Source organism: Gavia stellata, chromosome 2, assembly GCF_030936135.1.
Source record: "Gavia stellata isolate bGavSte3 chromosome 2, bGavSte3.hap2, whole genome shotgun sequence".
NCBI classification, from domain to species: Eukaryota; Metazoa; Chordata; class Aves; order Gaviiformes; family Gaviidae; genus Gavia; species Gavia stellata.
In genome coordinates, this window is record NC_082595.1 from 111,926,131 (window position 1) to 111,936,975 (window position 10,845).

Consider the following 10,845-nt stretch of genomic DNA (forward strand, 5'->3'; position numbering starts at 1 on the left):
GGATCCAACCCAAACCGGGCTTCATCTTCATCATCCTTTATAATTCAGTATTTCCTCCATTTTTTTCCCCCATCCCGCAGAAGCTCCCTGCAGTGCGCAGGGCAGTGGGGAAAGGTGCTGGGCTTCTGCTCCCGGGTGTGCGTGAACGTGCAGAAACCCACCTGCCAAGGCCAAAATGGGAAATAAAACACCCGGCGAGCTATTTGAGGGGCCAAAATGTACGCGGTGCGCACCGTGCCACGGGTGCTTCAGCCACGTGCTGCACCAGCTACGCTGAGGACTGATCTAGGACATCCCTTGGCTAAGGAGTCGGGGCGGGGGAAAGCGTTAATACGAGCCTTGTTTTCCCTTAATATTTCCCCCACGTTACACCAAATAAATGGTGGTGGGTTCATCCCGCTGGGGCATCTGCAGCTCTTCTGCACGTGCTTGCCATCCTCGGGTGGAGCGGGAGGTGGGGGGAAGCGCAAAGCCAGCGCCTGAGATCACCATTACGATATTAATGGTGGTGGTTTGCTGCCTGGGAAGCGTGTGAAAGGGGGAACGGGCATGGTTATGCTTTGGCAACCATAAGGTGTTAGTTGGGCGGAGATGGTCAAGGTTTGTTTCCCCATGAATCTGCTTTTAAACCTGGCCTTCTCCCCAACGCACCAACCCAAGGCACCCTCCCCAGCCTGCCCCCCCGCTTCACTACCTGAGTTAGCAGCATTACTTTATAAATAACAAAGCTTTCCCTAGTACCCGGGCTCTTCAGCATTGTCATTTAATGGGGAATTAATGAGTTTACCTGGGAGGTGGGTGCTGGGGGAGCCTGCCTGGGTCCCTTTGCTCCTTGGGGCAGCACCCAGAGGATGCTGCGTTTCCCCAGGCTGACAGCAAACACTGTCACGGCGTGTCACAGCAGCGTGGGGCTCCTCTCCGGGACCGAAACACACTCTGCTGGGGTGTGCAGGAGGGCCCCTGCCAAAATGCAGCCCCTGGTGCCCTCTCCGGGCTGGCTGCGGTGAGCCCAGCCTTGCTGGAGCCCCACGGCTGGCTCCTGAGAAACTCCTGAGCAGGGGGTGCAAAATGGCCCTTTCCCCCACCCCACCCCAAAACACACCCCCCAGCACTTTCCCACTTTCTCTTTACCCCCTCAGCTGCAGGATTTTACTCTGCAATTACTTTTTCTGCCCCCTGCAAAGACCAGGCACCCCCAGAGACATTGCCCACACCTGGTTAGCTTGCAAAAAAAGGTATATATATATATTTTTTTTTAGAATTCTTTTAATCCATCATTTACAGTATTATACAGCTCAGTGAAAATATAGGAAAGTCATCTGGCGTGCTCCAAACTGGGCATCATCCCCGCTCGCCGCGCGTGTCCAGTGAGCGCGGCGAAGCGGTTGACGTCTTTACCCTTAACCTGTTCCCACCCAGTGAAACCCGGGAGCGGACCCCTTTGGAGTACTAATTAAGAACGACATAACGAGTGATTTCTAAGTGAAACACATGCCAGCGGGACACTAAAGCTACGGGAGGGGGCGGCAGCGGGGGCGGGACACCCCTCGGGCTCTCCCCCATCACTGCCCCTTCTTGTAGGCGCTTTTGATGATGGCGTTTTTGAAGAGAGTCACTAGAGGGGTCTGGCTGTGCTCCGAGGTCATGAAGCCCCCATAGCGCTTGTCCTTCAAGGGCGCGTGCCAGCGGAAATGGCGCATGCGGTAGGAGCCACCAGCCTTCTTCTCCTCCTCCTGGCCTTCCTCCTCCTCCTCCTCCTCTTCCTCCTCGGGCGGTGCCCCCGTGCTGCCGAGCGCCAGCTCCCGCCTGAACTCCAGCGGGTAGCTCTCGGCCAACTCCTCCTCCACCCCGTTGGGGTAGACCTTGATGGGTCTCCTCTTGCGTCCCACCGGCTTTCCCCAGCGAAAGTGCTCCATGGAGTAGGAGCGTTTGCCTTCCTCCCGCTCCAGCCCGGTTCCCTCCTCTTCCTCGCGGCGGGGCAGCGCGGTGGCGGTCAGCAATGCCGGCGCTGGGTTGCCCCCCGCCGCCTCCTCCCGTTTGTGCCCCCCGCCGCCGCTGCTGCTGTTCCTCCGGCCAAACTTGTTCCAGCGAAAGTGGCTCATGACGTACTTGCGGATGCTCTCGGAGAGGGGCTGGAGGTGCCCGTTCCCCGGGTAGACGGGTGCCTCAGCCGACAGGTCAGCTCTGCACGCCGCGGCGCACGCCTGGGTGGGGGGACGAGATGCATGGGAAGGGTGAGTGCGTGGCCGGGGGTCCCTGGTGGGGCATTTACAGGGGGCTGCTTGCACGGAGGGGGATGTTTCACAAGGCGGTTTCATGCTAGTGCCCCTCTGAGGTCCCCATGCGGTTGCCACCCCCTTGGTGGGGACCTTTAAGGGCTGAGTATCGTGCCCAGGCACCAAACCAGCCCTGGATGGCTGGAAATGGTGCCGGGGGGGGTACAGCCCCCACTGTGGGGTCCCTGGAGCAAACTCGGTGCCTGCACAGGGTGAGCCGCTACTGCTGTCCCATCACTGGTGAGAGCAAGTGATGCTCTGCAAGCACCCTTGGGCACGGGGTAAAGCCCATACCCAAATTGCTGGTTCATCCCATGCAGAAGGGATGCTGCAAGCTCAAAAAACTTATTTTACCGTCATCCCCCAGCATGAAGCCAGGAGGCACGAGCCCACCCAAACCTGCAGGTCATGGGCCCCAAAGCATCACCCCACATTGATGCGGGTCACGCCACGGTGACGGCATCCCCGTCATCTCCTCCCCCAGCCCACCGTGCTGGTCCCTGGGGGGGTTAGAAACCGGAGCAATCAGAGGGCAGTCCCCATCCCCAAGCTTACCAAAACGCCGGCCTCGCTGGCAAGGTCTTGGCATTTGCTGCTCTCCCAGCACGGGCCGCTGGCGCCGGCGGGGTGCCAGAGCAGCAGCCCCAGCACCACGGGCAAGATGCTCCACAGCGCGCTCGGCATCCTGGCCAGGGGCGGGAGGCCGGGGTCACAGGAGGGATGCGAGGGGCTGTGAGCCCAGAAACCGTGCAGGAACTATGGGGAAAAACAAGGAAAAAAAAAAAAAAAAAGACCTCTTATTTTCCTTTGGGAGATTTTTTAACGCTTTCTTTGACGTGTCCACCTTACCCTTTCCCTTTTCGAAGCCCCGTGGGGCCGCAGCTTTGCCTGTCCCCCGGAGAAGCATTAGTGCTGCAAAGCCCCCCTTCTGCAAAGCTTTCCTCCCGCTTCAAGCTCGTTGCAAAGGGATCCTCGTCCCTACACCCCAGGAACATGGGGGTGATTTTGCCCGAGGAGACACTGAGGCACAGAAGAGGGAAGGCAACAGCCGAAGCTGCCTCCCTGCCCGCACCCACATCGCTCTCCTCCTGCTCGGCCACACCGAAAACCAGGCAACGTCCTCCCCTGCCTCTTCCTTTTGCCTTCCCAACGGAAAGGTGTCTCTCTGGAGCCCAGGTCTTTTGTCACTGCTGCCGTAGGTGACAAGCGCTGTCGGCAGGGATTGCTGCCGCCTCCTAAGAACCCCATAAAGATGAGCGATGTGGCAAGGGGAAAGCGTTAGGGAGCTGCCTTCAGGTTTCATCCCTTGCCAACCGCTCGCGGCTTGCAAGCTGATTCCTCTAAAAAATATTATACTCCCTCCTAACCTGTCCTGCGATGCCCCTCGAGCGGCCGCAAAACTCCTGCGTGGTGGGAGACACAACTGCAAATAATATTAAATTAGGATTGAAAGAGAAAGACGTGAATATTTTACATGAAATAATATTGAATTTGGTTGCTTGGCTTTTGGGAAGAGTATGGCAAGCGCTGGTGGTATTTGGGACACGGCGTGCCAAAATTAACCCAGGATCCAGCGGAAAGCCGGGGCGCTGAAGCGGCTGTTGCTGCTGTGCCGGCAAGGATGAGGTTGGGGTCAGTTCCTGGATGCCCATGGGATCTGGCTCCAGGGTTTCCAAGGATGCCCGGGCTGCTTTTCCTCTGCAAACCCCAACTCTTTCCCAAGCAGCCGTCTTTAACTCAGCGTGGACTTACATGTTTCACCTTCCCCCATGCTGCGGGAGCTCTACGGGAGGAAAACCCCATCCCACAAAGAAAACAGAAGAAAAAAACCTCTCATTTTGGCCCAAAATGTGTGGCTGGAGGGGAGACCTGACCCTCCCCTCTGGTGCAAGAGCTGCCAGGTCAAGCCTGGATGGAGGGGGACTTTCTTTGGCAGAGGGAAAAAAGACCCTGGATTCATGACAGCAAACAGCAGTTCGGAGAGGGGGATAAAACAGGGAGACAGACCAAATTTAAAGGTTGTCTTTCTGTCTTCTGCCCGAATTTGTGGGTGTTGCTGCCCGTGACCCCCCCAGCGCAGCAGCATGGAGGGTCTGGGGCAGCAGCGGTGGGCAGCACTTCTGTAACGCAGTAACACCCAATAATGCAAATAAACCCGACAACAAACAGAGGCGAGAGGGCAATAAACCGGAGGCAGGGAGGGAAGGGTGTGTTTTATTGCCCATCCCTTGCTGCAAAACCCCTGCCCAGCGGCCATCCATCGCGGCGGGGTGACATGCCGTGGCGACCGATCCCCACCATCCATCAAGCCCATATGTTTTGCAAAGTTTCTTTCCCCCCCACACCCCCCAAAACACATCGGGGAGACCCACAGAGCCAGGTCGCTGGTTTTTGGGGCTTACCTGTGGCCGGGGTGGGAGCCCGACGGCCGCTGTGTGCCCTCCGTCCCCCCTCTCCCGCGTGCTCCAAGAGAGCGTCTGCCACTTGGCCGCTGGTCCCGGTGGCTTTTTATACCCCCCCACGACGATTGCATCCGCCGCCGTCTGCCGGAGGGAAGCGGGGGGGCGAGAGGGGAGGCGAGAGGGACCATTCCAGGTGCCGAACAAAAGATGAGCAAGCGATGGGTGTTCGCCGGATCCGGCCCCGCGGCGGATGGAGGGATTAGCATCTCTCGGCGAACCGCAGCCGGCAAAGTTTTCCGGACGTTGCTGCTAATTGCGTTTGCAGCTTTGGAGCTGGGGGCGGGTTGGGGGGGGGGGAGGTGTTGGATGGAAAGTCCTTCACCGGGTACCAGCCGGCACCGACGGTGCTGGGTTTGGCATGGGTTGTTCATTACCGGCGCGCCGGACAGGAGCATCCATCACTCCTTGGGCTCAGGCGTGGGAGGGCTTCGTGCTCCGATGGGTGCTGAGGATTTGGGGTTGTCTTTCCGTGGGATAAAAGGGGATTTGGTTAAAAGCAAACCTCTTGGGACAGCAGCGGCTCCTCAGCCCGGGCAGGGTGGGCACAGGCAGCGGGCATCTCTGCCTGATGTGCCAGGGAGTCCTGCGGCCACCGGCTTTGGGTGCAAAAGCAGCGGAGGGCATTTTCCAGCCTGGGGGTGGCTTTTCCAGAGCACGGAGAGGTTTACGTGGCTTGGCCAGCCTCACTGCCCCCCTTTCTGTGCCCATCAAACCCCAGCCTCTCCGCTCACTCTTGCTGGACCAGCTTTGGGCTGCGCACACTTTCAGAACTCGTGTTTTCTATAGGGTTGGCCTTGGCTACTCTATATGTAAGAGCAGCGGTGGCTTCCAGAAGGCTCCTTCATGCACATTGGTCAAGCCTTACATGGGCGAGCAAGAGGGATTCTCCGTCCTCTACAAGGTGTTCAGCGCAGGATAGCACCTTGGGACAAGCCTGGAAGGGGGCTGGGGGTGATGGGGGGGATCTGAGGGGGTTGGAGCGATGGGGAAACTCATCTGGTGCCAAGTTTCCAGCCCCCCCCAACACTTGGCTCTTGCCTAGAGGTCTCAAGTCTCTTTTTCCACCCAAAAGAGGGTGGCGACGTGCAAACCACCCCTGTGGATGGCTGTGGCTTTCCTAGCTCCTGATTCTACCCTGGGGTGGTTTGGGGTGAAACCGCATCCCAAATCCCCGCCAGGCCCCGTGTGGGAGGTTTAACAGCAGCAGGATGGTGTTTAGAGCTGGTTTACCAGGTTTTGCACGGTCTTTAACACCCCGTGTCTCACGTGTTTGAGGCGGATTTGCCTCTGACCTTGCTCATCACCTCCGCTGGCTGCTCTCCACAAGCATCCCATTATGATGGCACTGGTCCTCAGCCACATGTCGGGATCATGGGATGATTTTAAGATTTTTAAGGTCTTTTATTTTGCACCTATGGGCTTACCCAGGAGGAGAAACACATCTGCATCGGGATTTTCCATCCCCAGGAGGTAATGCCAAGGTGGCCCTTGAAGGCTGGGCCATCCTCCTGCAGCACCTAACAGTGATTTTTGTCGGGTTTGGGCTCAAGTAAGAGCTGGACATGGGCTGTGAGCATCCCTCCCACCAGCCCATATGAAGCACAGTTGTTGATTTGCATGCTTACGAGAAGACAAACTGCGGGGCACGGCGAAGCCACACACAGAGGTTTGCCTGCGATCTTACCAGCGGGGAACAGATGTGGTCTCGCCTTGGGTGGGCGAAGGATTTGCTCCTATTTTACTCAACACAGTCTTCTGCAGGGAAAGGAGCCACCCCAACCTCCCAGGGAGAGCAGCCCATAGGCAGGACACTGGGGCTGGAGGGACAAAGACAGTGGTTGAGCCACCTCATCTGGACATCTGCCTCAGGGTGAAGATGCTCCATCCTGAAGAGATCACCCCTGGAGATCCTTCCCTCTTTCCAACAGCCAGAGAAGAGGCTGAGAATAAACAAAAAGGAGGTGGGTTGTCCTTCAGTGGGCTGCAGGCGTGCGCACCTCCTTGCCAAAGGATATTGGGGTGCAACAGATTCACCCGAGTACCCCAGGACCGGATGAAACCCTCCATAGTGGGTTACTAAAGAGGCAAAGCACCCGAGGTTCAAGGAATAGCCTCTGTAGCATTTCAGTTCTGTTCACACCTTCTCTGGACCCCTGTCCTCCCCAAATCCATCCCCAAACCATCCACATCTCACCGCAGCGCCCACAACTGCGTCAGCTGCCTCCGTCCTCCCTGACAGATCCCCCGATCTGCAATATTTTTCCATGACAGAGGGCTATTCTGAGATACTTTATGGCCCAAACCGGAGCTATGATTCCCACTTTAAAGGCTCTTTCATCTTCATCAGGCCAATCTGAGTGGTTTATGTTTAAAAGGAAGATGCAAAATCTGTTTAGGAAACCTTGTTGAGCGGAGCGGCGGCAGGTGAGGGGCTGAGATGAAGCATCCTCTGCCGCGGCTTCGGCAGCCCATGCTGGATGCCTCCACGCTCGCCGGCGTCGCAGCCAGCGCTTTCAGCTCTCCTTCCCGGAGATGACTGCAGCCAGAGCTCAGCCTCCCTACTCCCGGGGCCAGGAAGCGCGGCATCTCCCGGGAATGTTGGTGCCCCAGCATCAGTGGAGGCTGCAGGAGTACCACCTCCGCCGTTGGGGTGCTGGAGTGACCGGCTCCCCCTCCCAGTGCAGGGCTGTTCCTGGTGTAACAGCAGGATACTCATTATATTTTATTACAGAGCTTATTAATCTTTATTTTCTAAAGAGAGTCCAGTGTGTAAATGATTAGTGGACGCAGCCGGCTCCCAGGCGGATGAATGGGAGTGGTGGGAAGCCAAGACGACAAGAAAAGGACCCTCCAGCACAGAGAAAATCCCATTAGGAGGAACGTCCTCTTCTTTTTTCTCCCTGACCAGGGGAGAGCTGAAGACCATCCAGGACCATATAATTACACTGCACACATGCCTGCAAGAGCAGCATCCTCCAGCCCCTGGCAGGAAGGCATGACCCCAGGGCTCTGCTCCAGCAAACTGCCCAGCCCTGGAGACCTCACTTTAGGGGTGCCTTGAAGGAGATCTGGTGGCTTCATCACGACCTTGTCCCGGTAAGAGGCACACGCTCAGGACGTGCAGCCCTTTCCCGGCAGGGCTGGATGCAGGGGTGAGGCATCCATGGGTGAACGAGCTCATTAGCCGCGTGATTTCTGGCCTTTCAGTTTTAATTTGGAGAACAGGTCGCACCTGGGTGTGAATGAACTCCGGGGCCGGGTGCGAATGTTGCGGCTGTGCTCAAATCCCGTGGGACGTGGGGCAGCCGTCCCGTCGGGCTGTAAACACCAGCGTCACGGGGGCGAGAGGTGCTCTGGGGCTTGCAAAAACCTTGTGACGGCCACATAGGTCTGTCCTAGGACCTGTACATCCCTCCAGCACAGCCACGTGTCGTTGGGTGCCAAGTCAGTCCCCTTCCCTCTTCTCTCAGGGCAGATCTCCTGAAGTGCTTTGCAGACAGTTGACCCGTCATCCTCGGTTCGAGCAGGTCTGCTGGGCTCAGCACCCACTTCTGCTCCTCCCCGGGTGCAGCTGGTGGGGTGGGGAGTGGTGCTGAGGACCCTGCTCTATCCGGACCATCTTCATCTCATATTTGGTGAAACGGGATGAGGATGGATCCCCATGGCAGTTGCATTGAGGGCTTGTGCAGAGTATAATGAGCAGGGACCCAGGAGACATCCAGACGAAGAGATAGTTGGATCACCACCATAAAACTATCTTCTTCGCTTGAAGATTTTAAAGCCAGAAGAGACTTATTGATGGTAAATCTGAGCCTGGGAGCCAGTGACTGGCAGATTGCCCATAGGATTAGGGCCTTTTTGGGTGCATAAATAGTGGTGATCACCTCTGTGCACACCCGGAGCTGTGATTTCCAGCTTGCTTTGATCAAGGGGTCCCTTCTGAAGCCACCCGTGCCTGCCCTGAGGTCACGGCAGGCAGTGAAATACAAGCCACGCACCTTGCTCTTGGAGGAAAATGCTGATGCTTGCTCGGTTGTAGCTTCGCTGTAGGAGGAAGAGCGGCTCTGAAGTTAGGGACTGGGAATCCCACCACCGATTCCTTGGCCCAGCAGGCACCTGGTACCAGGTTTAAGTTCACATGAAGGTGCTGAGCTCCACAGCAAAAGCAGCAGTAGCAAAAAAAGCCTTTTTTTGGCTGGGTTGTGGCACACGTGAGTTTTATTGCAGAGAAGGGGGTCCTTTTCCTTTCTACCGGAGTCAACTGGTTTTCCTACTGACTTTAGTAAAATCAAGATCAGACCTAAAAAGAAGAAGGAAATAGCTGTGTGGCATGTGAACCGGTGGAACTCATTGCTGCTCTGCCTAAGCTTGCTGATGTCAGTGACTTTTCCTCAGCACTATTTATATGCTAAAATCTATAATTGTGCCTGATTCTCTCTGATTTGAACCAAAATTGGGCACTTCTCTAGGAACAGACAACTAAAGGCATCTGAGGATCTGAACGATGTCACTCTGATATTTTTGCTTGTAGGTGTTTTCTGGCATTCTCTCTTCTTCCTGATATTTGCAAAGAGCTTGAGTCACATCACCCCACTGGATAGTTCATGCACAGACTGCAATTGCAGGATCTGTGCAAGACTGCAGCAAACCCTTTACCCGAGCAAGCTCTTGCAGGGACGAGAGCCTTTACAGCTTGAACACGATTGGTTCTGCTGCGCTTCTGAGTTCACGGTGAAGGACACATCTTCACTGCAGCAACTTGTGCCTGTTAGGAGAGGCTGATAAGCAGCGCACGCCCAGAGCAATCCGTGGGTCACGGTTTTTAATAGCCCTTCATGGATTTCTTTTTCACAATCTTTTCCAGCGTCCCTTTCAAGCCAATCGACTTTCAGTACCTACAGCATCCCTTGGCTGGGAGCTGCACAGCCCATCTCCCCGCTCTGTAAAGAAATGCCTCACTTTTCATTATAGGAGCAGCATTTCCAATGGCACAAGTGTTTGAAAGGATGCTTGCTTTGCTTAGCAGCTCCTGATCGTCCTTCATGACCCTGATCTCCCTTAGAAATGATGCTCTGGTGGGCACCAGCTGCACATCTTGCACCAGGACAGGGTGTGTGGCACCGGTTTTGCACCAAGCAGAGGTTGATGGGGACCCGGAGCCTCGGGGAGCTTGGCTGGAGTGAAAAGGCTTTGGGTGGCCACGGTGCAATGCCTGGGGCTGTTCCCAGGCAGCTTCTGGTCTTGGTGCAGATGTAGCTGGTGAGGAGAGCCAAAGACAGGGAGAGAAAGGCAGTCTGCACCTGGGAAGCGGTGTGCGTGACCCCAAAAGGCGCTGCAGCAAGGCAGCCTGGAAAAGCAGGTGAGGGAACAAGAGCACTTGCTCTCTCAGAGTCTCCTTCAAAAACCAGCTTGTCATTTGGGATTTGTAGCTGGGGACACCGACTTGTCTCTCCAGGGAAGGTGTTGGTTTGCACACCAGTCTTTGAGCACCCCTTGGCACATTTATCCCCTGTTGTGGCTGAATTTCCTCAAATATTGATAGGCTGGAAAATGTCAACATGTTCTGGCACCTCTAGAATTCCCTCATCTTTCTCACCTTGATTTTTCCAGCCAGTAAATTCATCCCAACTGGCCAAATCCTTTCAGGGAAGCCCTGTACTGCAGCTCCATCTTGATCCCTTTAGAAATTATGGCAGGAGTCTGCAGCTTGATTTTCCATGGCCTTGGAAATTTGGAGTCAGACTCATCTTGGCCGTCACAACCGAGCTGACTCGAGCTCCTCTGAAGGGCTGAGGCTTTATTCCTGTTAAGCCTGTCTTTCCCCTGGAGCCCTCCAAGGGATCAAGGCGATGGCATTCCCTAGCGAGGACCAACCTGGCTCAGAGGAGACTCTCAGCTGGAGAAATAATTCCTGATCTTCTGGCAGATGAGCCCAGCACGTGAAGGGTTTTGTTTGCCCTGGTTTTGCCCCCCAACACCCATCTCCTTGGACAACAGTGAATGGACAAATACCACCGTGACCTTGCTCCTGCGCACCTGGTTTTCTCACGTGTGCCAGGTTTTCCTCGCTGGGATGCCAGAAACACAACATCAGGGCATCATCAGGG

At 56.0% G+C, this 10,845-nt stretch overlaps 1 protein-coding gene across 1 annotated transcript; it reads right to left on the reverse strand.

Annotated features, from left to right (window-relative positions):
- Positions 1-1,562: 1,562 nt before the first annotated feature.
- Positions 1,563-2,969, reverse strand: POMC (proopiomelanocortin). Its single transcript, XM_059830222.1, has 2 exons — positions 2,832-2,969; positions 1,563-2,204 (listed from the first exon to the last, which is right to left on the reverse strand). Exons 1-2 carry the CDS (start codon positions 2,958-2,960, stop codon positions 1,563-1,565), a joined length of 771 nt encoding a protein of 256 aa, XP_059686205.1. The 5' UTR covers positions 2,961-2,969.
- Positions 2,970-10,845: the final 7,876 nt, after the last annotated feature.

Excerpts from the sequence above, each read along its gene's own strand:
- POMC (XM_059830222.1), bottom strand. The coding sequence starts at position 2,960 with ATGCCGAGCGCGCTGTGGAGCATCTTGCCCGTGGTGCTGGGGCTGCTG. Across the intron at positions 2,205-2,831 it reads CCAGCGAGGCCGGCGTTTTG|GCGTGCGCCGCGGCGTGCAG; the intron begins GTAAGCTTGGGG and ends CCCCCCACCCAG.